The sequence below is a fragment of the Simochromis diagramma genome, unplaced genomic scaffold, assembly GCF_900408965.1.
Source record: "Simochromis diagramma unplaced genomic scaffold, fSimDia1.1 OVJJ01000602.1, whole genome shotgun sequence".
Classification (NCBI taxonomy): domain Eukaryota; kingdom Metazoa; phylum Chordata; class Actinopteri; order Cichliformes; family Cichlidae; genus Simochromis; species Simochromis diagramma.
The window spans coordinates 6,998,468-7,025,126 of record NW_024387040.1 but is presented as its reverse complement, the minus strand read 5'-3'; the positions used below and the strand labels follow the sequence as shown (position 1 = coordinate 7,025,126).

Sequence of the window (26,659 nt, the reverse complement as noted above, 5' to 3'; positions counted from 1 at the left end):
ACTGCACAGAATGCTGAGACACTCCACATTGCTAATTCTCTTTGGGAATCACTTTGTTAGTGAAAAAAAAAAAGTATTTTCTGTTTCATGAACTGTGCTATTTTTATGATTTTGCATAGATTGAATTTAAAAAATGGGAACTAATCATGTATTTTTGTGACAGGCTAAAAGACACAGTTTAAAATTGGTTCTTTGCTAAGTTGTCTGTTATGTGTGAACACAACAGTGGCACACGCTTTGAGTGAGGCGCCTTTTTATGCTTGAATTATTCATAGGTACGTGTAAGGTGGCCTGACAAACAACCAAACATACATCGGAAAATGCTCAGGTACAAGGTTGGGACTTACAACGAGTGAAAAAACAACCAGTGCCCAAAGAAAACCTTTAAAAGACCTTCAGAAAGCCTGAAGAACTATTGCTTATAACCACACATAAAAAAAGAAGGTTGGCTCGAGATTTTTTCTCAGTTCTGTAAGTCACATCTCATGCAAGCACTTTGCAGGATATACGGTTTTATGCACTGGAGGAGGCCCAAGATGCTCAATGAGGAATGGAAGAAATTTAATGCCACTGAAGCTCTGTAGAGCTCCTTGCATGGCTGGCTAGCTTAATCTGTCTTCCCTTTTCCCATGTACGTATAAAGATTTTGAGATTAAAGCAAGCTTTGAAATTAATTACAGATTTTAGTAGACACTGTTAAGTGGTGACAAATAATTTATTACTGATGAGGTCACGTTGTAAACAATCCTATAATGTTTTATGCATGCCTCCGTGCCTCACTCTCTTTACCACTGTAAAACTCCCATAGTGTGTTCCACATAGTCTGATTTACAACTTGTGATATAATTTAAATGACTGATATATTTGTGATGTGGTGCGGAGTGGTTTTTACCAGTGAAAGTGTGCAAAATTATGGGCTGGTAATCGCTCATTTGAAAGCTGTCAGCTCAGTTTTGAGACTGAAGCCATGAAAACCTCTAATGAAAATCTACTTTCTTGGCAAGCATGTTTACACACAGACATGCACACATGCAGGATATAGACACAGACACACACACACAGATTATTCCCAATCCCCCTGAGAGCGCTTAGACAAATGGCATTTTCACATGTTAAAGGTCACAAATGAAATAGCTGTTGTGAGCATAAATTTGGACACACTGCAGCTGCGACAGTAGAGAGGAAGTCATCGATATAAAACACTGGTTACTTCAGGTTGAAAAACCTCCTGAATAATTGCTGCAGGATTTATCGTTGGCCACATTAAGGCTCATATTGTTCTGCCAGCAGATTCTTGAGCAGCATATGTCAGCTAGGATGAAGCATTTCTTACCTTTAAATCACAATATCCTCACCATCGTCTGGAAAATATATATTTTTTGTTCTTTGCACCATATAATTATATTCATGTGAGCTCACTGGTGAATAAAACAGGAGAAAACAAATAAAATGTATCAATAAAGACACACAAAGTGGAACCACCTATTGTCTCAACCCCAGATTTGCTGACCTTTGAACCAAGAACACGACACACATCATGTAAGTTTATATTTCCATAAAGTTAAAGCTTGAATTCTGTGCGCTATTTTGTTACTCATGAGTGAATTTATGGTCTATATTTGAACGTGTGCTCGATCCCTCTTTCTTTAAGAGCCAAAAGCAGAAAGAAACCAAGGTTGCAGCTGTCCCAGCATGCCATCGTTCATCCTCCATAATATATGATTCCCTAAAAGGCTCCTTTAGCTCCTTCTAGCTGTTTACATGCTCCTAAAAACAAGATCTAACAGGCCCTTACGGCTTGGATTCGTGTGCTCCTACTTGGGTGTTTTCATGTGTGTATGTTTTTATATTCACATCTAATTAAGCTGCGCTAATGACGAGCAGCTTGGAGATAAAATTACAGGTTTTTCAGATATCTCATCTTGGAGTTATTTGCTTTTGAATATCTTATATTTTCCCAGCTTGTAAGAGAAGAAGAGCCGATGGAAGTGTTTTTCCTGGGTATCCTTTGCTTTGGAGCATTTTCCTTTGACTGCTCAATCTAAAAGAGCTCAGAGCTGATGTTGGAAACCTCATCTGCCTAATTCCTTCACAGAGGTACTATTGTTTTCACAACATAATACTTTTTTTTGTGGTTTCCTATCACATCTGTCTGGTAGTTTTCCACCTTGACCAGAGACAGAAAGCACTGTACCACAGGAATCTATGCCATAAGAATCTGGTACTTTTTGCTGGATTGTATGCATGCAAGTCCGTATTTTTTCACTCCCATGAGCTTTATGATATCATTTGTTATGAATGTGCTCTGTCTTTGTTGTAAGACAGATGCTGCTCTTTCAGGATTTGGTAACAACACCTCTCTGTCTCTTTTCTTTTTATTGCTTTCTCTTCTTTCTGTCTCGGTCTGCAGCCAGTGATTGAACTAAAAATCAATAAGCCATAAAGAGAGCAGAGAAGCCTCTTATTTACATCAGTCTAAATGGAGAGGTAGTTTGTCTGTCCTCATATCCTCTTTATAGACTTCAGGCAGAAGCATTCAGTTTTCCTCCAATAACATACTCGACAGGCTGTCCAGATAAGAAGCTAAGCTCTGATAAAATGCTGAGGCGTAAAGGATAGGACGAGGCTGTGAGTTTAACGCTTAGCCGCTGCCTCTGGGGTAAAAGGGGGAAAATATATGTTTGGACATTTCCAAACTGTGTGTAAGGAGGCGGTTAGCATGTGACTGCTCACATGTCCGTGCCCGTCGAGGGTGGAGAGCCGGAGTGACTCATAAAGCCACAGGGGGGCCCCAAAGACAGGACTTGAGGAGGTAGACTTCACAGTGACGCAGAATCAGCATTCTTACTAAAAGTTGTGTTAATGACTCTTCATTCAGCTCATTCTCTTCCTCTGTTACAAAATGACAAGATCACACCAAAATGAGATGGTATGACCATAGAGTTTGCTTTCTGTCGGGGTCATTTTAAAGGTAGATGGTAGAGTCCATACAACAGATCAGTCAGCTCACATCAGGTATTGCTTAAGTCACATTATAATTACATGGAACTGCAGTTGATTGATGATCTTGTAAACTCTCTGAACGTGCTCTAACGTGCTCTGAAATCATTTGACACGAGGAGATAAATTCATCATTTCCTTTTGAAGAAACTCCCGTTCTGTGCTTAGTGGCTCCAATGAGAAGTTTGAAGTTTTCTATTATATTTCTGCATATTCCAGATGTCCACACCTGGTACCACACCTGAAAAGTCTTGAAACTTTAAAAACGCAATTTGTTTCCAAGGGTTAGTGATCAGACACTTGAAGTATAGCGCAACCAGATGAAAATCAGAAATTAAAAAACTTGTAAATTTGCCAAAGTAACAAAGACCACTGTGTATTTTAGGCTGTCGAGCAGTGGTGTCGTGTGTCAAATCCACCAAGGGTCTAGAAATCTTATAAAAAAAATATGTCACAGTCTAGCTGTACTTCTTTAACAAAAACGTATCATGCAATTTGTTTGGCAGGACAACTCTGTTGTGTTCTGTGCTCCTAGTTCTAAATCATATACGCTCGCTGGCCACTTCATTAGGTACCCCTGTTCAACCGCTTGTTAATGCAAACATGTAATCAGCCAGTCACACGGCAGCAACTCGATGCATTCAGGCATGTAGACATGACTGCTGAAGTTTGAACTGAGCATCAGAGTGAGGAAAAATGGTGGTGCCAGACAGGCCGATCTACTGGGATTTCCAGAGATTAGTCTCAAAAAGAGAAAATATCCAGTGATCAGTGAGTGTGCTGCTTTGAGCTGATAGGAAGGATTTTGTGAACTAAAGCTACAGTTCACAAAATCTGCAACAGAACATTAAAAAAAAGACCATTGTCTTGATTTCTGCTGGTAGGGTCAGAATTTAACGCAAACACGATGTAAGCATGTATCTCTCCACAGCACGATCCTCCTATGGATTCAAAAATCTGTGCCATAAGGAATTAAGGCAGTTCTGAAGGCTTTAGGTGCAATTAATGAAGTGGCTAGTGAGTATATATCAGCTCATCGCTCATGATATACCGACATAACATATCCTACTTATTATCTGTGGCCTTACTGAAAGCTGCTGTGTCGTCCTTTAAGTTTGAGTCTGATCAGAAAAGAGTTGCGAGTGGACTGTAGCCAGCTTTAAGACATCAAGCTGCGCTCTGATGTTTAATTAGTGCACAGATGAGTCAACAATAATGTAGACTCACCTTCGTCAATTTTGTTTGTTTAAGCAACAGCTGATGATAAAGCTCTAGACAGCGGCTCTCCTGACCAGGCAGTCGTCTCTGCTGTCTGTTGAGTGAGTGACAGCCCCTGCTGCTGTGATCAGTCCTGCATTTAATGTCTTGAAGCAGCAGATAATGTGACATGCTAGGTGACTTTCCCCAGGGAGCAGCAGAGCGTTGGGACTAATTGGTTCTGACTGTCAGTGAGTCTCATCGTCTTATAGACTTCTTTTGTTGCCTTTTCTTTACCCCGGGAGCTGGAACCAGTCCAACAGCTAAATCTAAAGAGGAGAGTAAAGGATTTTGTGTTGGAAAAAAGAAGGATAGTTTTAAGTTGTTGATGCTGTTGATCCATTTTAAACAGAGTGTGAGGTCTATACAGACTCAAATGTTCATTTTATGAGTATGTAAAGTACGGAGAACAAAAATGTGGTGGTTTGCTTGGCTGAGGAGCTGTTATTCTGAAGAACATTTACATTTTACTGTAGCTTCCATGAGAGTTTGACTCTCAGTGATGTGGGTTGCCTGGTTAAATCGACTAAACCCGTTCTACACGATACAGCAGTTTCCAATGAGCTGTATGTTTAAAAATTATTCAACGGTATTTCTGTGGCGGTGTGTAATGCGTCGTGGACGATGACAGAAAAGCCAGGAGAGAGAGAGCGTTGCAGCCTAGTTTGAAAATCTGCATTTTTGCACATAGACACTGTAGCACAAGTTGCCTCCCTGCTTGCTGTTGTGTCTGCGTGTGCCTGTGCGTTTCTGTCAAGCTTGTAGTGTGCCTTCAGTAACTGATTCAGCTGCTGATATTGAGTGAATGTTACAGTCAGTAATGATTCACGATATGGTTGGGAGGGAGCTCTGAGATGGAATGTAGGAAAAGAAACAACCAACCCCCCGAGGGCTTGGAAAACATACACAACTTACCCTCTCCCACCCCCGTTCCCTCCTAAATCCCACAACTCTCAGGTCCACCTCCTTGTCCTTTGTAAGTTACAGATACTGACATTTTTGTTTTTGTTTTTTTGTTTTTTTTTTACATGAACAGACAGTCAAGTCTGTCTGCAGATACTTTGCGGTGATCCGCAGCTTTGATTCCCTCTTTTTAGCTCTCATCAACCACAGCAGACAGCTGTTTCCAGGAAATCAGCTCTGATAAACCCACCTGCTCAACGCGAAACAGCTCCCAGACAAAGTTGGTGAACATACTGGAGCTTTTTGCTGATAAAGAGACAGGCGTTTTCCAAAATAGTGCTGTGCAAGTCGTGAGCCACAACTTATTTCTTCGTATTTGTTGTAAAAATGAGAAATAGGTGAAAACTATTTATTGAAATGTGCAAACATACACAGAAATACAAGGCAAAAACAGAGTTTGTACAATTCTAATGCGCTTGAAAGTCAATATTTTTCAACACAGCTTGGACTTTTTTAGGCAAGCTTTTGTGTCGTTTTTATAGTTAGTCGTCAGGAATAGTTCTCCAGGCATCCCGAAGGACATTCAAAGTTCTTCTTTGGATGCTGGCTGGCTTTTGTCCTGTTCTCCCCAAGATGATCTCACACTGCTACACACTGCTACACGCTCTGGGGAGGCCAATCCATGACTGATATTGTTCCATTGCATGTTTTTTTTACCCAGGTATCCTTTTTAGTGCACTGACAGCATGTTTGGGATCATTGTTAATGAATGAAGCCGCTGTCAGATGCTTTCCAGACAGGACTGCATGGCTAAAAATCTAACAGTACATTTTCTGCATTCATAATTTCACAGATTTTGACAAGCTCCAAACCATGACAGAGCCTCCACCCTGTGTTAGACATGGCGGTCACTCCTCACCTCTGTATATATCAATAATGATTCAAACCAAAAATGTTAAATTTGGATTTCCCGTTGTTAGGAATGGCTTCTTAACAGCCACCCTTCCACTGAGCCCATTTCTGATGATACTTCAGTGAACACTTGGTCATCTGAAGGGCCAGATGCAGTCCAATCTCAGGTCTTTGCTGGATTTTTCCTGTTTCTTAAGGATATGATTCCTGTTCAACTGCTGCAGATGTTTTTGTTTTTTTGTTTTTTAGACCTGCACCTTCTTTTTTTGTCCTTCACCTGTTCAATTTCCTCAGAATTTTTAAGGACACACAGCGCATCATGTTGAGGCATGCCAAGTAGCTCTTGGGGGGAATCACCTTGTTGCTGCATAAATAAAAAATTTTGTCTGTCAAACTGTTTTATTTTTGCAATTTTTTGACTATTCGACAAAAAAAAAAATTGGAAAAAATATGTTTCTGCAACAGGCTGCAAGAAAGTCTGGCTCCTTTGAAGCAAAATATAAAGATTCTTGCATAGTAAATAAGCACTTTCAAGTTCATCGTAAGCAGAGATGGGCTGTAATCTGATTCCTTTTTTCAAGTAACGAGTAAAGTAAGGGATTACTATTGCAAAAACGGTAATTAGATTACCGTTACTTTCCCGTAGGAACGCTGCGTTACTGCGTTACTAAAACCGTGATTTTTTGCGAGAATGTCTCACAACAGTGACGTAAGCGAGTGCGCCGTTAGTGACAACAGCTGTGTGCAGATCAACAATGGATCACATATCGATTGTGGGAGAGAGTATGAGCGTGCAGCGTGGAAGTACTGACCTTACTTTGAGTTTGATTCCATAAAAAGTGACAAAAACATTAGTGTCCATCGTACGTGGGAAGAAAACTTCTTTTTACAGCGAAAAAAAACCCTAAACTCCCAAGCAAGCACCGAGTGCGCAACGACGTAATGGGAAACTCACAGAGAAACTCACGGATTCTTCAACTGACCGCGGCACACCTGCACCAGGGTAACCCTCCGCCTACCGCAGTCTTGCTTTACAGGTGAAAATAGAGCAACAGGACCGCTGAGTCTTTGACTTTATTTATTTTCTGCTGTGTTTTACTTGCATCTATTTGAAAGAGTGAGTGTAAACACAAAAAATATTTTATTTTATGTGCTGGAATGTGCAGAAAATAGGTTTAAATGTTAAAGTAATTTATTCAAGTCAGAGAATGTTGCATATAATTAATTTTTTGCTTGATGCATAAAGTTAAAAGATTAAAACTGATAAAACAAGTTAAAAAAAAGAGACTTTTCCATTTGATTACATTTTGTATGATGGATTATGTAGAAAAAGTAGAATTGGGCTGAAAGATCTATCGCTTTATTACCTATTCAGGTTGTAAATCGTGTTTTTAAAAAGTAACTAAGTAACTAAGTAACTAAGTAATTAATTACTTTTGAAAATAAGTAATCAGTAAAGTAACGGGATTACTTTTTTGGGGAAGTAATCAGTAATTAGTTACTGATTACTTTTTTCAAGTAACTTGACCAACACTGATCATAAGCCACGTTGCTGATGTTCACAGTTTGTTTTGGTCATTATTCAATTTTAAAGGCATTTTACTAAAGAAAAATGTGTTTTGAAAGTGATGATAGGGATAAGAAAATAGAGCTGTGTCTGGGTAAAATAAAAATAATTGAATGAAAGTCACAGAAAACTCCAATAACCACCTGACCTATTATGACAAAAACGTTCGTGATAGCAGCTTTAGACTATCTCTGTCAGGCGTTTGTCAGGTCTGACAGCAAGCGTTCTGCTGATTATCAAAAACTGTGCATATGCTGGAAAATATACAGGAAGCTGAGGCTACAGCTCAGTTAATGGGGAGTGAGTTTTTAACCTCTGCCCCCAGGTCTAATAATAACTGTCAGATTCTGAAGGCAGTTAATTAGAGAAATACCACAAAGGCACTCAGACAACCCTGCTGAGTCTTCTAACGTTCTTAAGTATGCCAAACAGCCCCTCCTACCCACACATATAAGCCATAAGCAGAAGTTTTCTAGGATTTTGCTCCTATAACCACCAATGCCACAGTGCCACAACTCAAACATATCAGTCCTCCAACTGCTGCCTACTCCCTGCTTATATTTGAAACATTGACAGTAGGGCTGCCACAAACGATTATTTTGATAATCGACTAGTCACTGATTATTTTTGCGATTAGTCGACTAATCAGATCATGCATCCATTGGACGTAAAACGTACAGCTTACTGCACAAGCATGCATCTGCTCTTATATAACTATCATTAGCTTACAGCTTTAAGTGTTTAAGGTATGTGCTAACTAAAAATAAAGACAAGATGATAGTTTATTAAATTTTAATGAAATTTGCAGATTGTTTCTGTGAAGTTTAATAAACTCCTTGCTATCTAAAATATCTCACACTTCTTATAATCAGTTGTCTGCTTGACGTTTGTTCAGCTATGTAAAAACTATAACTTAGAAAAGCCACCTCCACAGGACAAGACTCAGCAGGACAAAGGTCACTCTTTCGAGGATGCCAATGTTCACATTTTGGACAGAGAGGACAGATGGTTTGAAAGAGGAGTGAAAGAAGCCCTCTATGTCCACTGTGAGCGACCATCTTTGAACAGAGGCGGTGGTTTACGGCACCAACTCTCTGCCATCTATAATCCAGTTTTGAGTTCCCTCCCCAGACGCCTTAACGCCCACTCACATCCTGGGCCATCTGACCTCAGGAATTCGCATGATAAGGTGGGGCCAGGTTTCACAATGAGCTCACCCGAAACCCTGGCTGATTGGGACCCACACCCAGTTTCACACCTTGGCTCAGGCGATTAGAGGATCATCAGGGGGTCCTTTTGTCCCTCTGTGGGGGGACACTCCCACTAGGTTTAAATCTGGGACTCCCCACCATTTGACCTTAGAACTGAAGAAGCTTCTTGGATGAGAGGTGAAACGTCTTCAAGTAACTTAAAGAAGTCCAGACGCTTTTCTTTGCAAGCTCCTTTGACTACAATGACCTGGATGACTGAGAACCTTCACAGACAAAAACTATAACTTTAATCTCAGCCAAACCGATTTACTCAGGGACAAATAAAATACTAAAAAAAGCCAAACAATAACATTTTTAAGTTATCTAAGTGACTTATATATATATATTTAACCTGAGTAGCGAAAGACGGCAGTGGGTTTGAAAACGATTTGCCCGGAGTCCGGTGCTCTCACGGGCTCTAGTGAGCCTTGCCCCCGGCTAGCTATCGAGCTAGTGGGTAACAGACGTCTCCGAAAACGTCGGAGCGCTTTTGAAAATATGTGGTGTCTTGATAAACTGAGCAGATATTTGAGGTTTACGCAGCTACATTCTCGCCTGAAAATATGTTAAACGTTTATTTTGTGACCCAGAAAGAATAATAAGAGTAATATTAAAACTAACTAGCTGCCGCCATTGTTGGAAACTGAGCTGGGCTGCGCTATGAATTCTGGGACACAGCTTCTTCTTCTTCGGGGTTTAACGGCAGCTGGCATCCTTGTACATGCAGTGCTGCCATCTTCTGTTTCAGTCCGTTATTACACTCTTAAACCCTACTACTTATTCCTGCGTCTTTTGTGATCTTACAAAGTTTCAAATGACGCGTCGACTATTTCTGAATGTAGAATACTTGTGGGTGATTGTTTTGCTCCTTTAGTTTGAAACGCACATCGATGCCATGTCTGGATATTGCTATTTTATGATGTATCACATTGCAGGCTCAATTGGGAAACTCAAATTACATTCCCATGCCTAAATAATATGTTTTTAAAAGCCTTTGAACCAAGTTCCCGGCGTTTGTCTGCTGTACAGTCAGAACTGGCTTCAAGCCTGGGAGGCATCCAGCCCACAAAGAGGGCTTTCATTTACTCCCAGCATACAGATGCACAAACAGCTTCAACTATAGTATGAGAGAGTTACCATTCAGTCACAGAGTAAAACCTATATGGAGTTGGTTTTATCACGGTCACTTTTTTTATTTTTTAGGATTGACGTAATCCTTGGCGTTACGATTTCGTAAACATGGGAGAACTCTGCCAAACGGGTGACACAGAAATATAATCTGACACAATTCTGATGTTTAATCTTATGGTAATGTCTCTAGCTTCTTCACTTTTTCTCCCTTTCTAAAATCCATCTGACATACAGCAGTTCCCATGAGGTTCTTAGCCCTCAGATTTTTGTCAGCGAACGGTTCATTGGGAAAGTATGTAGGTCAATCTGCTTTGCTCTTTATCTAAAGCAATACAGATATGTGGCCATATAATTATTATTTCATATCTATATGATGAGTAATGTTTCCCATCATGATGAGAGGGCTTAGTAGTGAAAATGGCAATCCGCTGGAGGGAGGAGCTTGAATCTTCTGTACAGAGAGTGCATGTGTGTGTGTGTTTTACCTCTAAATTGCTATGTAAACTTCTATTGCGCTATTTAATCATGCCATCCGGTTTAATAGTTCCAAGCATAGCAGTGGATGTCACATCTGGCTTTTCTGTATTGGGACTTTTCTGTGTTTTTTTTTTTTCCTATCTGAGTGGTGCAGAACCGGTTCAAAAAGAGAAATCATCACTGAGCTCGTAGCCCAGTCCATGTGGATTGTTGCTCTTTTATAATGTGTTGCCTGGCCACAGTTGATCCTTTCGCTCACTGTAATCCATTTTCTAGTGCTTAGTCAGTACGCACGCAATCACATCCCTGTGCAATATATCACATGTCCATTTTGCATCCTTGTTAATATTACACAAGTGCCACAGCCTCAGAGCTTAAAAAAAAAAAAGGTGACCTGCTGGTAGAGTTAATGAGCCTGTCAGCATCAGCAAACTGTGTGTATATATATATATATATAGAGAGAGAGAGAGAGAGAGATGTATGTACATATCTAAATTTTTTACACCATATAAACAGATAAAAATAAATGACAAGTGTTTTGCTTTTAAGATTGAAAGCTGCTTCTTTGTGCTCTTTCTCTGCTTGCCTTACCAACATGGATTCATACTTTTATGTGCTTGTCTGGCAGTGATCACTGTGTGCTGTAGAAGAAATTTCATGGGTCAGCTGATTGTTTCAAGCACATTGTCAGAAAAAAAGAAAAAGAAATGTGTTTGCTTTATGTGAGAAAAGAGAGTATTTTGGGGGATTCGGAGAGAGAGAAGAGCTTGATGTTCCTGTCTTTTTCTCTCCCAGCCAACTTCTTTTCTCTTTTTTTTCCCTTGTCACAGCCGATGTCGTCGGTGCCGCAGTTCAGAATAGCTTCACTGTGTGTGTTTTGCACACACACACGCTGTAACATTCCACTTCTTAGGGTTCTGTAATTCTCTGTAAATTCCACCACTGAGTGTGTTGTGTGTGCGTGTGTGTGCATTCCTGCCTCTGGAAGCCGAACATCTCATCACATTGGGAAGGCTACAGGCTGACTGGATGTTAATAACTAGAGACCATCAGAGCAAAAAGATGAACAAAGAGAGGGAAAAGGAAAAATAGGACGAGGTGAAGTGGTGATTCTACCAGAGCGTGGCTCTGAGCGGTTGGCTGATGACGTGAAGTGCTGCACACACATCTGGAACAGCTTGAGCAGCTGCACCTGAAGAGCAGGGCTCCTCCACAAAGCCTCTGCCGGCACTTTTTCTGTATCCCCGGTGCTCTTTTTCCTCCCCCGTTTTCTCTCGCAGTCTCTAAATCTTTTCCTCTCACTCTCTCTGTTTACCGCCTGCCGGAGCGCTGGGATGGTTACCCGCTGTGCATCAGCAAAGAAGAGCGAGTGAACCGAAGCAAAAGGGAAGAGGAGAGACGAGGCGCAAGAGGACAGTGACATGGGGGAGAAGTATTTACCATGAAGTAGAAGAGAAGAAGTTGACAACCATATTATGAGCGTAAGTGAAGAAGAGAGGGGGCACGAGAAAAAGAGAGAGGGCGATGGAGAACGAGAGAGTGTGACAGACGCGAAAAGAGAGGCAGAGAGGGGATTAAGAAGCCGGAATGCGCTGACACTGGAGACCTGACTTTCTGTTTGCATTTGGCACAGCACATCCTGTCACTCCACAGGTTTATCCACACACACACCCATTTACCAACACATACACACACACATCTACCGTTTGCTTTGGATGATGATCTCAGAAGGCCACGCCAGGAGAAGGCAACACCTTCCAAGGAGCTATTAACCTCCAACCACACAGCTCCCCACCCCCTCACCATCATTTTTGCCTCCCACCCAGCTTCCCAAAAGTGCCCTCCCTCCTGCCCTCCCTCCGTCTGGCCCTGTCAGCCTACCTGCACCACCACACAGCACGCTGGAGCTAAAGAGTAACAGAGTCACACTCACTGAGACCTAAGAAACTTCTGGATTGCTCATGGGACATAGCTGCAGTACCATCAGCTGAGAGGGATAGAGAAGCTTTACTGATCCACTAACCTGCAGGATGTCTAAAGCCTCCAGGCTTTCGCGGCCCCCTCCGGCAGGGGGTGGATCCAAGCTGCCCTCCCCAAGGAAGGAATACCCCAGTGCGCCTGCTTTTGCAGGTCGAACCCGGGTCCTGAGCGTGGGCGAGAAGCTGATGAGAGCAGGTAGTGATGCTATCCTGAGCAGACAAAAGTCTTTAACAGCAGCTGTGGCACGGGACAAAGCACAGAGTGAGACCCAGTCTGAGATTCAGGCCCCTAGCCAGAATCCAGGTGAGAAGAGCCAAAATATGGAGGGGGTCCCTCCCAAAAGCAGGATCAGCCCACCTAAAGTGTCAAGTCACCAGCAAGGCTCTAAACACAGTAAGTAATAAACAAACACACACCGCAGTAATGTTTTACGTGTGAAAATATGATCCGTTCGCAGTAGAAACTAGAAATTACAAATTGATTTCAGCTTGCAAACAGTGCAGTCATTGCTACTGTCATGGTCCAAGTTGTGTTGTCTGCATCCTTATAGACTGTTAAACACTTTTGGTTTATGACTTTTATCTGCTGTCTCTTCCCTGTCTCGTGACAACGGATGGGTACAAGCATGTGCACTTCGTAGGCCTTGAAATCAGACTGAAAAAAATGATATATTTTCATTGACGATAACATGTCCCCACAGCCAATAAGCAGATCAAACAGGAATCAGAGCATCCACTTTGAATCGTATGTCCATGAGTTTTAAGGATTTTTGAATGCCAGACTCCTCCCAACGAGAGCAGGATTAAAAAAAGAGTTTTTGCTGGACACCATGTTGCATTAGTGGTGTTCAATGTTTCTTCTCTTGTGCCTTTTGTAGCCTTAACTCTCCTGTGCTGATGTATTGGTCTCACCGAAACAAATGGGAAAGGTTTGTCTTTGGACACTGAGTAATGATCTGTCTGAGCTGGGAGAAACAACTGTTTATGGGATCTTTTTTCACTATCGCACTGTGTTCAACTCTGTTGGGTGCACATTTTTCTTTGAAAAAAATGAGGCAAGAAGGTTGAGCAAAGTATCGTTCCCTTTTGGCCTTCTCACTAGATTCACAGCTCTGCAGGGCAGCGGCTTTCATGTCTCATCAGGACACAGTCACCTCACACTCTCAAAGGCAACTTGACCAAGATTGCACGAGGGTGAAATTTGTGTCCTCTGTGCATACAAGCTGTTACTATCTTTTTTTTCTTATCTTTTAAAATGCGAACTGACAATCACTCTCGAATCATTCTCGACTGCTCAGCCTGTAGTCAGAGGCAGCAGTTGAGGAGTGTGAGGGGGTTTTAAGTGTGGGGGGTGACGTCGATGTAGGCAACAGGGGTGAGTCAAGTAAAAGAGTGACAGAAGGAGGTCAGGAATGTAAGCAGGGCATGCTGGGAAATCAACAGGTCTGGAGCTGTTTCTGTGTGCGAATCCCTCCCTGCAGTAAAGACAGGTTATAAGGGGGGCAGTTTGTACTGGAAACCAGATGCTCTTTGTGGTGTTATAGAAATAAATGGCCTTTCTACACAGTGGATTCCTTTTTTAAGTGTTAAGGTCAGTTTCTACTCAGTTCATTTGCTTCCAATACAAGTAACTAAGCTACTTAAAAAAAAGAAGAGATAGGAGCAGGAAATTAAACCTAAAATCTAAACTGAACACAACATACACCTTCAGCTGAAGGACGTAGAAAGCATTATTCTACTTTTTAAAGTAATTCTTCTTTTATCTTCTTGCGCAGTTCTGCTTTTTTCCCATCTCACTCATTATTTTTCTTTTGCTCACTGTCTTGTGTTTCTTTGTCTCAACTACACCCTCTTCACTTTTGTTTCTCCACGAGTTTTTCTCCTCTTCATTCCTTTTTCTCCTGTCTAGCTTTGACAGCATTTGAATTGGTTATTGAAAGATGCCACCATCACCACCCACCCACCCCCACACACACACGTATAAACTCACAAAAGACCATGAAAAAGAATAGATTAACTGTGTGTATTCTCTATATTTCACCCATGTCCCACTGTGCATTTCAAAAAGCTTTTTTTTTTTGAAGGCTGAGAGAACTCTACATTTCTGGACAGTAACTTTGAAGTTCTACACTGAAAAGCCAGTGCATCAGCACTTCAGTCTCTCTAGAAACTGGCTATACAGTGGAGTGATTCCTCTACCCTTTGATACATCACGCTTTACTTTTACAGGACATGGAACTGCTGTTCACTACATAGAGTCATGTGCTGCCCAAGAATCGATTTTAAGTAGGCCAGCACTATTAAATACCCTTTCATTGCAATCTAATGGGCAGCTCCTCGTGTTCCCTAGTCATTCATAGTCTCTATACAAGCCAGGCTGGTTAATGCAGGGGGTTCTGACGGCAGCAGGTCTCGATCTCCCAAGCTAATTGCAGTTATAGGGCATGACGGTAGCTAAAGCACAGACCCAGAGGGTCAAACAGAAGTGATGCACATAGTGCTAGCAAACAGTAAGTCCGTATGACAGGTGACATTTCCGCCGTGTGAAAGCTTCAGAGCTGACTGCTGCTCACCAAAGGGCCCAATTTCATCCTTAAAGTGGCAGCTTCCACCAAAAAAGCAAAATCCGTTTGACATTTCCTGTCCAGGGAGGGTGTAATACAAGTGTCAAGCATACATTAAAGTCCAGCTTTCCCTTGATGGTGCAAAACACTGCAGCAAACCACTATCAAACATTTTGTCAAACACTTTTTTTCTTTAGGTGTCGCTCATCTTATATGTGCATTTATAGATTGGATTTACTTCTTATCGAGTATGCCAAGTTCAGAAAAAAGGAAGCTGACACCCAGGCTTTAAACCTGAATGTGATTGTGAAACCTCCGTCTTTTGAGAAGGCTTTGAAAAAGATTTAGAACCCGGCTGTTAGGATTTGCAGCAACAAGAGCATTAGTGAGGTCTGGCTCTGATGTTGGATGATAAGGCTTAGCTCGCAAAAAATTCTTCTCAAGGATGTAGGGTGGGATGGAGGTCTGGGGTCTGTTTAGTTCAGTCGAGTCTTCTGCCATTCAAAACTAGAAAAGAATAATCAGACCAGGATTAATTAGACCAAGCTGTACTTTGGAGGTGATCTGCAGTTACAGTAAACAACGGTCACCGTGGTGAACAATCCATCCGTTTTCTTCCATCTGCTCATGATCACAGTGTGAGTTGGGTCCTATCCCAGATGTTGTAGGGTGAAAGGGGGGTGACACCCAGGGCAAGTCACCAGTCTATCTCAGGGCTTTAGACACAACCAACCATTCACGCTCACATTCACACCTACAACCAATTCTAAAACATGAAAAATAGCAAAAAAAAAGTGAGAATTCAACAAGATAACTTCCGCTATAACATCAGTTACACACCAGTCGCTGTTATCAACCATTATTACTTACTGAGTGTACCAAACCAAGTAAGATTGTATTACCTTAACTGATGAAGGTATATTTTTATATTCCAACTTTTCAAGGCACGATTACTGTTATTTATCCTCTAAAAGTGCAGTCCATTCATCTTCATGCTTTTATTTTCTGGAATTAAAGAGTTAACCATAAACATCAACCCGAACTATTGTGCAAAGCTAGCAGGGAAGTTGATAAAACTCCACGGAAAGGTTAAAGTCTGGAAAGACTTTGGCTGATAATGACTTAACCTTTCTCTAACTCACATCAGTCGTTGCTATCTTCAAACCTCGCAGACGCTTTTCTGTATTTCTTCTGAAACTTGAAAGTTTTGCTGCTTGTGAATAAGCATTTAAATCCTTTGATCCTTTGACCAGTCGGGCAAGGATTTGTTCTCAAGATGCATTTGAGATAAAAGTCACTGCTCAGATTCTGGATGACCTCACCGTCTGGTGATTGAGAAAGTGTGTCAATAAAAGGTTGTAAATTATGTCTGCATTTGCTTAGCTAGTCCAGACATGGGCTGCACTCGGGTTTTATTGAGTTTTTCTGCCTCGCGTGGTTTTGAAATGTGTTACCACATCAGTATGTGAAGAGTTGCTTCAGCTTGTTTTCAAGTGTCAGAGGTTATTAAGACTGCTTCCTGTTGACAACAGTGTTAGCAGCATATGGACGTGATTCACTGGGTTACATGTTTCTGCATGTAATTCTGCTCACCCTTCAGTATATTTCACAGCTTTGCACAATCATTAATTGTTAATAATGTTGAGTAATAGGGACAGTTTGTATCTATGACTGGCTGTCTCACTTCCTTGTAGGAGAAACTGTTTTGTGTGATGGGAATGCGTTTCTGAATTGGGATGCGATCATCCATTTCTTTGAAACTGAACCCAAAAGTGGGGATTACAGTAATTGCAGTCTCTCGTGACTCTTAAAGCCACCAGTTGTCCCAGACTTTTTCTTCTTTGACAACCATCAGACACACAAGAGTTATTAAGAATACAAAATGCTCCCACCACCACAACAACTGGCCCAGTAAAACAGATATGTCATTTGAATTCAGGAATCAGTTTAAGTGACTTTTTATATAAAAGTTTTCATTCTTGAGGATCTGTCAGCTGCGTTTCATTCTTCCAAAAGAGGTTTGAGTTCCATTTACCTTTTTCACCATCCACATTTTTGTGATTTACTTGACAAATTGATGTCAGTAAGCAGGGGGTTGATTTTAAGCAACCCCACCTCCCACCCCCAGCACTCCCACCTTGAATCAAGCAATCACAATTTTTCATTGCTGGGATTTATATGATGAGTTGCTGTTCGCATTCATTTGCATACGACTGAGGAAAATATGTTTAATCTTTTACGCCGTATGAAAAAGAAATGCACCGCGCTATCTCAGTAGTATTCGAGAAAAGACCACACAGTGAGAGCAGTAGCAGCATACCAGCAGAAAATTAAAATACTGACCATAAATGTCAACATAATTTAAAGGAGGCAGCATGTTTTGCTAAGGTTGGAGCTTTTGTGCCTCTATTGACTGAAGTCAATTAGCAGAGACTAAAGTTTTGAAAGAACTTTTCCTCCAAATGCCGCAAGGGAGGAAGCGACAAAGCCTTGGTGTTTTCTCAGCTGTGGGAGACGGCTTAGCTTTGTCATTGGCTTGTCAATAAGTACCTAGTGACTGAAGAGGAGTCCAGTGAGTCAGTCTGGGAGTAGGTGAGTTAATGGTGTGTGTGGACCCGGGGTCTGTGTTCAGAAAAAGAAATGTGACTCATCCGTCAAGAAAAAAATGCAGACAATAATTGGGCCACTGAGCAAGAACAAATAACTTTGGTTATGTGTTAACTCATGAGTGTGTACTGTTGAGTCTGGTGTGTGTTTTTCTTTTGGGGGTTTAGCTCGGGGCAGCGATGCTTCTTCCTGATTCCGGAGGCTGTGTGGTGTGGTTCTCACAGAGAGACAGCAGAGGGGATTGGGTTTACTGCATGTCAGATTAAGGATAAAACAAAAGCCTTAATCTCTTTCGTGCCGGCCCTGACTTCAAGTTCCAGCATTTTCACTTGTTGATGTCAAACTGGTTATCAGCCCTACATGTCTTTTGCATATTTACTTTCCTCTGTGGCCTGTCATTTGGCTTGATTACACAGACAGTTTCTTCAAAGCTAATACTGGAAATGGGGCATAAAATTCCTTCAGAGTAGACATCTCACTATTAGATTTTTTTCAGTTTAATGCAATGCTTGTGTGTTCTTGCCCTAAGCGTAAATGTGGTTAATTCACTCAGCTAAAGGGATGTAAGCGGATGCAAGGGCTCCCTCAGGGTTTTCTATCAAAGAGTTGACAGAGAAATCAATATGTCTCCACCTCCCCCTCTTACAGCTTTTTGCCCCTCGGGCAAATGTGTACGTGCGCATAAGTGTGTCTGTGTGGTTTTCAGCATGTCTGGGTGAGCATGAGTGTGTGTGCACAAAAATCGCTGTATGCCAAAACTGCAAAATGTTCTCATACTTTCGTCTCTGTAGCTCCTGCTGTGTTTATTTCCTTGATGGTTGAGGGGAACTGGATTTTCATGAATATGTTTCATTAATCGTTCGAGTTATTTAAATAAATGTTATGTCCATGTGCTGTACAGATAAGAAGCAAAGCTGTTTTTGATTTGTGTTGAAGGTATGTTTGAAAGAAACTGTTCAATACTTTTTGGAAATATCTTTATTACCTTTCTTACTGGGACTGTTGTTGTGTCCATTCTCATGTCCATGTGGTGTTGAAGAACAGTGAGAATAATGGTCCTGAGTACAGACAGCTTTTCAGATTATCGTCTACATGCTGTAGGTATGTTCTGCCACCAGGGGGCAGGTTCATAAACAACCAGTCTGTGGGCTACTTTTGCTTTATCTGCTGTTAGTGTTTCATCCAGCTGCAGAGAAGAGCAAACTTGTACTGAAGGAGCTGAAACAAGTGTTAAAACAGTGAAAACTGTCTCCTGGAGCCACGACTGGCTTCAGCAGATGCCTGACCTTCACTGAGCCTGGTTTTGCTGGAGATTTCTTCCTGTTAAAAGTTTTTCCTTCCCACTGTCGCCAAACGCTTGCATGTAGGGGGTCGTCTGATTGTTGTTTTTCTTTGTATTATTGTACGGTCACGCGTTTCTCTTTGTGGCCACATCCGCTATCACTCCTTTCCCTGTTCCGGCTCACTTTTAAACCAGTAATCGCTCGACTAATGCACAGCGTCATCTACGCTGAGCTCTACATGCTGTTGATCTTTTGAAGGACTGCGCACAAGTATGTTTGCAAATACATTGCATAAGGCTCTTTGTAAGTGCTTCATAGGCAAATGCATACACAAACAGACACAACCATTGCACCATAAATCTGCCATGAGTACTAATCTTGTGGACTGAAGAATTACTCAACATGCAAGTGCTGGAAACTGCAGTGTCCCAAACATCCACTTCAGCCCTATAAATATGTCTCCAGAGATTCCAAAATGACAAAACCTACAGCAGGAATAAATATGCAACATCTGACACACACAAAAAAAACCCCTCACTGTACACTAGCTGATTTTTGTTCCTTTTGTTCCTCCTTAGTTATGCATGATTAAAAGAATGGCCTCTTTGAGAAGAGTGCTTGCATAGTAACTTCACCCCTTAGCTGTCTGCTACACTTAACAGATGCTATTGTTAGCTGATTATGTAATACTTAACCCTGTCATTGAAATATCGTCACTTCTAGCCGGAGAAAGATGCAAGTGGCCACATTGCTAATGTCAAATGCCATCTTTTTATATACAGTCCAATGTGGAGACCAATGGAAAATAAGTCTACTAACATGTCACATAGTAAGCTCACATACAACTTAATTTGGCCAATGGATATGCTACACAGTCAATAAAAAAACAAACAAAAAAAAAACAGTAAGGAAATATATAAACAAGCTTTTGCTGTGAAAACTCAAAAATGAGTTTTGTGCTGTAACCATTTACTGTGACCTTATAGTGATGACAAGACCGTGAAGGTCAAGTCAAGACACATTTGGAGTGAAGTGGAATGAACACTTGATTCAGGAGGAAACCCCCCTCCCCCAAAAAGCTCTCTTCAGCATTGAGAAATATCACCAATCTACAAATCACCAAAACCCTTTAAAACTCAGCAATGAACCTGGGTTTTTTTTTTTTACAAAAACTAAAATATAAAACATATAAAGCAATGTTTTATTTGCGAATAGATTAAACAAGACAAATTTATTGTCCACCAGTCTTTATGCCTATGAATCACTTTCATGTTGATTTGGCATCATTTCCTCATTTATTCTGGGAAAAAAAAAGTGCACACTCATCCATTTTCCTAACTGCTTGTCCAGTTCATGGTAGTCGGGGTGGGAGCGAAGCCTGTCCCAGCTGTGAGTGTGTGTTGTACCCTGCAGCAAAAGGCAGGGTAGAACTTAGACAGGTCACCAGTCCATTGTAGTGTTAACACAGAAAGTCTGTCAGGCACAGGCTGTGTATCAGGAAGGAGTTGGACCCAAAATGCAAACCTCAGGAAATGAGAAATAAACTCAAAAGCAACATTAATGCAGAGCTCTCATTTAACACAAAATAAAGCAGGTCAGGATGAAGTAGTTAATCATTAAGACTCTTTCAAGAAAACTCACACTTCGAGGAAGGACACAAGACATGAGAGAGAACACAACAAAGGACAAAGAAAGACTGAGACAATATATACACAGGATAATGATTGAATGGAAAACAGGTGGGAACACAGCTCGGGGATAAATCACGTAATGACTCTGGAGGAAGTTAACCAAGACACGCGATACAGAGAAGAACAACGAAATAAAACAGGACGAGAGCCACAACTGGAACAAAAAAGACCAATCCAGACAGAAAACCATAAAGGAGGCAGGAATAAACAGGGATACAAGGAATAAAGTAGAAACCAAACTAACACCAAGAACAAGTATACATCTACCACCAGTTACCAGATTGTGTGTACCATAGGATCCAATGTGGCTGCTAGATTAGAACATGATGTTGCTTTCAAGCCCCTTTTAAGTTTCAGTGTTTCGTTTGTGCTTCTTCTGCCTTAAACAATGTAGAAATTTGTCGTTCTATCGGGGAATCAATTTTCCTTCCCTGAAATGTCGCTCTCGTAGACACTGTGCTGTCATTATGTTACACTGAGGCAGACATGAAAATGAAAATGAAACTGAATTTCTGGGTTAAGCCCTGCTGACCTTTAGCTGACACTACTCTGGTTAAATACTCCTCATGCAAATCATTTATCAGAAACATAAAAAGAAAACAATCAGTCACTGTTCTGAAAGTGTGTCCAGACATTTGAGTGAAACCCCAAAGTTTCTCTATCTGCCAAGTTTGTTTCATTTGGCCTCTTTGTGCACTCTGTGTGGTGTGCGTTTGATAAAGCAGGATGTCTAAGCCCACTTACCAAAACAGAAACTTCCAAGATGCTCAGTAGACAGACGGCCCTGAGAGATCCTCCATCAGGTCATACATTGAAGGTCTTTTCTTGAAAGTACATTTTTTGGTTGGTTGTCAGTTAGGGCTCTATTTATTCTTGAGTTCAGAGAGCGCATTTGATTTTTTAGTTGCTCCTTGATCTTTGTGAAGGGAAATGGATACTTCGTGTTAACAGAATTCCATTTCCCCGCTGGAATAAAAGCCTCCTTTTGCTCAGTAAATGGCAGTTACAAAATCAAAAACTGAAGCATCATCCATGTCTGAAGCACCACAGTCATTTCGGATTTTCCCTTTTGACTTTACCCTGTCGTCTGTGCCCCTTTACTGCAACAGCAGCTTTTAGTGCCTCAGAAGTGCACTCTTCTGTTCCAGTTCCCTGCACTAAAAGTGACAGAAGACTGTGAAGATATCATATTTGGTGCGACAGTCACAGAGCTCAGCAAATAAACAAGATAAAAGGAAACCTTGATTTCTTAAAGAACTGTTCAACTTTGTTCATTTGTGATCCAGATAGTTATCCACGTAAGATAATTTATAAATTATCAGATGTAGATAATTTATACATTTCTTCACTTTTCGTTTATTTATGTCAAAGAAGTCGAGCACACAGCCAGCATCCTGTCTTTTAATATCACCATTCAGCCAGCTAGTGGTATTATATCCTGGCTGGCTGGCTCTTTTTTAAATGTCTTTATGTAATTACATGCAGAAAATAAAGATGGAAAATGAGTTCCAAGATGCCTGATTGGAGCGTGTGGTTCCAACAGGAAGGCGCTGGCTCGTAAAAATTATTGATGCTGTACACCATGTGATACGAGGGCTGAGCAAGATGAGGCAGCATTAAATCCCACTGATGTATAGGCCTCGTCTTCTCTCTTTATCACTCCCTTTCTCTCTCTCTCTTGTTCCTGTGAGAGCGGAAGACAGATGAAGAGGAGAAATTAAAAAAGTTGGAGGCGGGGGGAAAAAAGGCGGATATAGCTGGTTCGAACTTTGCTTTTGTATTTTGCAGGTTTTCTCTATATTTTCTTGGCAGCACACATGACGTTTCTTAGTCACAACACAGCTGTAGCCCTGAGACAGTTCATACGGGTACATGTAACAACGTGTATTTAATAAAGCTCGCTGTGAGGTGCGATATGAAAACGTTTGTTTACGCAGAGTTGTAGTTACCTGCGTGGTTGATATGGAGGTTTCCCCTTTTGGCGGGGGACATTATGGGTACTCTACCGGATTCATTGCATGGATGATAAATAATGGTTAGAGTAGCGAATGAGTAAACAGCTCTTTCAGCAATAGCTTGCTTTGGGTTTGCAAGTTGAGACACATGAAGTGTTTTCTGTGAAGCCAACTGTTGCTCAGAGTGAAAAAATCCCCCTTTTTCAGAGTCTCTCTGTGAATGTGAAACTGATAAGTCAGGCAATCCCCACTGCTTGAGATTTATTTCAACCCCCCATCAGTGTTTTCTCGCTACTAAAATCCCACCTCAGTTTATTTGCAAAAGCCAACTGTTTCAGTTTCTCCGTAAACCCTGAAGCATGTGTGTGGTTTTACTTTTAGGGGTGAAATGCCAGGAGTCAAGTGAGAGGGGCTTCCCCCCCCCCCCAGTCGTTAAATGTTTATGAGTTGTGCTGCTTCAGGCTTTTGATAATCAAATAGTTAATCAAAAACTTGGAGTATAGAGTTGACCTTGGCTCATCACAGCACCACTGAGGGTTTAAAGCCAGAGTAATCATGCATTATAAATGAGGTGAAACAGTAGAGAATTATGTTTGTTTCTCACACTGTTCCCATTCACCAAAGCACTAAAGTACAGTGGCTGCTTATAGTTAGAGTTAGTTTTTGTTTGCATAATTTAATAATTTGACATTTCTACCTAAAGTTTGAACCACCAAGGGGCAGTGTTTTACCAGAAAGTTTTGATATAGCTGTCCAGTAAACAAGAAGTACATCCAATGTTTGATTCGAGATTGTGGTGGTACATTAGCAGTGAGTGGTTTTTTGCTTCTTTGTGTCAGCCATGTTCACGGGGCGCTTTATGAATGCTTGGATTGGCTCCAGTCATGTGACCCTAAATTGGATGAATGGTTAAGTAAAAACTGAAAAGATGGATGGATGGATAGATGGTCCGGTACACCCTGGTTAACCGTTTTGTAGATGGTTTTGAAATGCTCACTGTGTTGTTGCTGCAAGCTGAACGCTGAGCGTATAAGCATGAGGGATTTTTAACAAAATAACGCTACTGTTAAGCTAACATATAACCTGCAAGTAAAATTATTAAACATTCAAAAAAGCACCAAAAAGTAATAAAGAAGCTAAAAATAACTTAATCAAATATAAAGGAAACTACAGTTACTTAAAGGCATTTTCACCATTGAACTAATATTTGTTTAATTATTTACAGAGAGCTAAAGCCTGGATTAAACTCTGTTATGGACACGGACAGGGAGAGTAATCATTCCTGTTATACTTCTTTGAAGTCCACTTGCAGTGTGCCGCCTGGGCACAGGCGTAGTTGGTGCATAGTAATGAAAATTAAATGTAAATTAGTCAACATGCAGGCAGACACGTACCCTCACATTTACTGTCTGATGATGAATTTGACATCCGTGGGACCCTAGTGGACTTATAATCCCTGCTTTATTCATCCATTGTTGTTATTGAATGCAGTTAAGTGGGAATCGGACCTCTCTCGTCTTCCTCTTCATGCTGGAAAAGGGACAACCCACTGTCTCTCTCACCCACTGTGTTTGCACAAGAGGTGGCAAGAGTAGCTTTCTGTTGAGGTTTTCCAGTCATGCTAACCACACGCTAACTTCTCCACCATTGTGGACGTGTGACAGTCATGATGACAGTTTGTGTGAGTGTAGCCTTATTCCATATTCCATATACTGGAAACAGAGACTGTTAAATCTTTTGAAAAGTGTTGGCATAACTTTTACTTTGGAGGCAAAAGTGCTTGGTGTCACACATTTTCAGGTTTTCACTATCGTTTGGTTAGCGGTTGGTGAGCATTTGCAGACAAGTTAGCCTTTCCCATGAAAACAACAGTTGATCACGACAACCTATTAGCAACCAAAGCAATCCTAAAGAGGGTTTTAGTGCGACACCCTCATTGTCATCTAGCAACCGCTTTGAGTTATTTGCCAGCCAGTTGAGAAGCGATCAATATTCTTTCACAACCGACAAGCAGACAACTCTTGAGCAATTTGTGCATAACGTTGTGTCAGAAACCTCTGCCTATTAATTTATACTACAAAATTAACTTCATAATGAGGGTATAGAGCTACATTAATCATTTTCTCAGTTTTTAAGCTATTATTACAAGACAGACATTAGTTAAAATAGTTTTTATTGAAGTCAAGAAGATAAGAGAAGCATCCTTCAACAATGTAATGAACCATGGCAGTGACTACCATACCATCTATTACACAAAGCTTCAGTAAGAACCCATTTTAACTGCAGTTGACATCTCTTCGACACAATACATAGATGTGTGAGACATACTTGTGGATTGCTTTTAGCTATTATTTTAAACATATTCCTTACCTATCCGGTACCTTTAAAGGCAACAGCACCGATGAGAGAATACTGTCTAAAACGACCACTGGACTCAGACAGGCACTAGCTCCGTATGTGCAGCCTAACTGTGCGTTAACCAAAAATAATTGAGCCAATTTTCAAATGTACCACTTTTCCTGCAAAACAGATGTGATCTAACTGCCATCTCCTCAGCAGGGTCTCAATCAACCACATTTAACACAGTGGCTGTACATGTTCTTTCTGCTCTGAAGCCATTAAGATGGCACTAACCCGTGAACCCTGAATTATAAACTGGTTTTCGGTTAATATAAGAAAATGAAAAGAATAGATTCATAACACAGACTACTGCTTCTATCATTTTGTCCTGAATTATGTGTCTGACATGTCATTTTACTTGACTTTTGTTTCTTCTAACACAGCAGCTAAGTGTATTTTTACATCCAGCTTTATTGGTCTTTTGATATTAATATTAAATGTAGAAGTAGCATGTCTGTTCTTCACACGACACGAGGAATATGTAGAAAATGATCATATTATATTTGTTTCTGCTAAAAGAGAAGAGATTTATGCCTCATGCATTGGATTTTAAATTGAACTTTTTTTTGGCTAGAAATAAAACAGACTTCCTGGTCAAAAATGGCACACGCCATCTTTTCCTTTTGATTCAGGTTTCCTATCACATCACATAATTACATCTTACAGCACTTGAATCTTTGACTTAGGTGAAAGTGTCTTCTTCTTCACATACTCCTGCAGCTCAGTAGCCCCTGGCATGTACAGTAGTGCCCTCAGCTGTACAGCTAATAGGATTTCAAGTTGAACTTGATTTATTTTTCCCCACACTAGAGTTTCACTTCTCCCATGCTGTTTTGTCAAAGTGCATGATGTGACATTTATTCATTTTATCCCTGCTAGCACAGCTTGTTCAATTACACTGTGACTAAAAACTTCACTTCTCGCCAAGTTTCTTTCCCCCTAAATATGAAACGCTGAGATGGGTTTGACAGCAGCCCTGTGCCTCTGAGCATCTTTGGTACATTCTTACAGTATTAAACACTAGAATCATTGAATAAGGGATCAAGTGCGCTCCTCCCCCACCCACATTTAAATCTGGGGATTTTTACAAAAAGGGAATAATACAGTGTGGCTGTGTGATGAAGCCATTGGTGAGGCAAGCGTGGTTTTCAGCTAGGCAGCTAAAGCTATCATGAGACTGACGCAGCATTTCAGCCTGAGCTTGCAGGCAGAGAATGAGGGGATTTCTGCTGAACGGGTGCGAACAGCTGGAGGTTTAATATTTCACAGAAAACTGGGAAGAATTCTGAGACAGTCGATTTCTCCACATTATTTCACATTTTATTTTTATCTAAACTCCGAACTAAGACATTCCAGTTCAGGAATCTAATCAAAAAAAGGTTAATGTGTTGTCAGGGGTTTAAGAAGTGGAAACAAATTAAACATTCAGTGATTCAGTGCAAACTTTAAATCTGATTATTTTTCATTCTGCACAAGTCAATTATTCATAGCCATTATTTGTTGAAGCTGCTTCCTGACAACGATTGTCTCCTAGAATTACGCCTAGCCGAGTGGCCATTTGTCTTGATCCGTCCTGACCAACAGCTTTGCAAGCCGCCCAGCAGAAAAATGTAGATGGCTTTGATAGGCATCAGAAACCCTTATCTCACATCCCCTGTTATATAAGATTTGATTTCTTATGAC

General features: G+C 40.9%; 1 protein-coding gene across 10 annotated transcripts in view; it reads left to right on the top strand.

Moving 5' to 3' along the window:
- si:ch211-285f17.1 (sickle tail protein homolog) overlaps positions 1–26,659 on the top strand; it is a 117,396-nt gene that overhangs the window by 15,588 nt on the left and 75,149 nt on the right. For 3 of the 10 annotated variants that reach the window (XM_040044444.1, XM_040044442.1, XM_040044439.1), the window contains exon 1: positions 11,287–12,870. The exons of 1 other annotated variant lie outside the window; for it this stretch is intronic. In XM_040044444.1, coding sequence (XP_039900378.1) covers positions 12,528–12,870 — 343 coding nt within the window. In that variant the 5' untranslated portion in view covers positions 11,287–12,527. Of the gene's footprint in view, positions 1–11,282; positions 12,871–26,659 lie in introns of those variants that run through there. 6 more of the 10 variants (XM_040044441.1, XM_040044438.1, XM_040044443.1 and 3 more) reach the window with 5 other exon arrangements.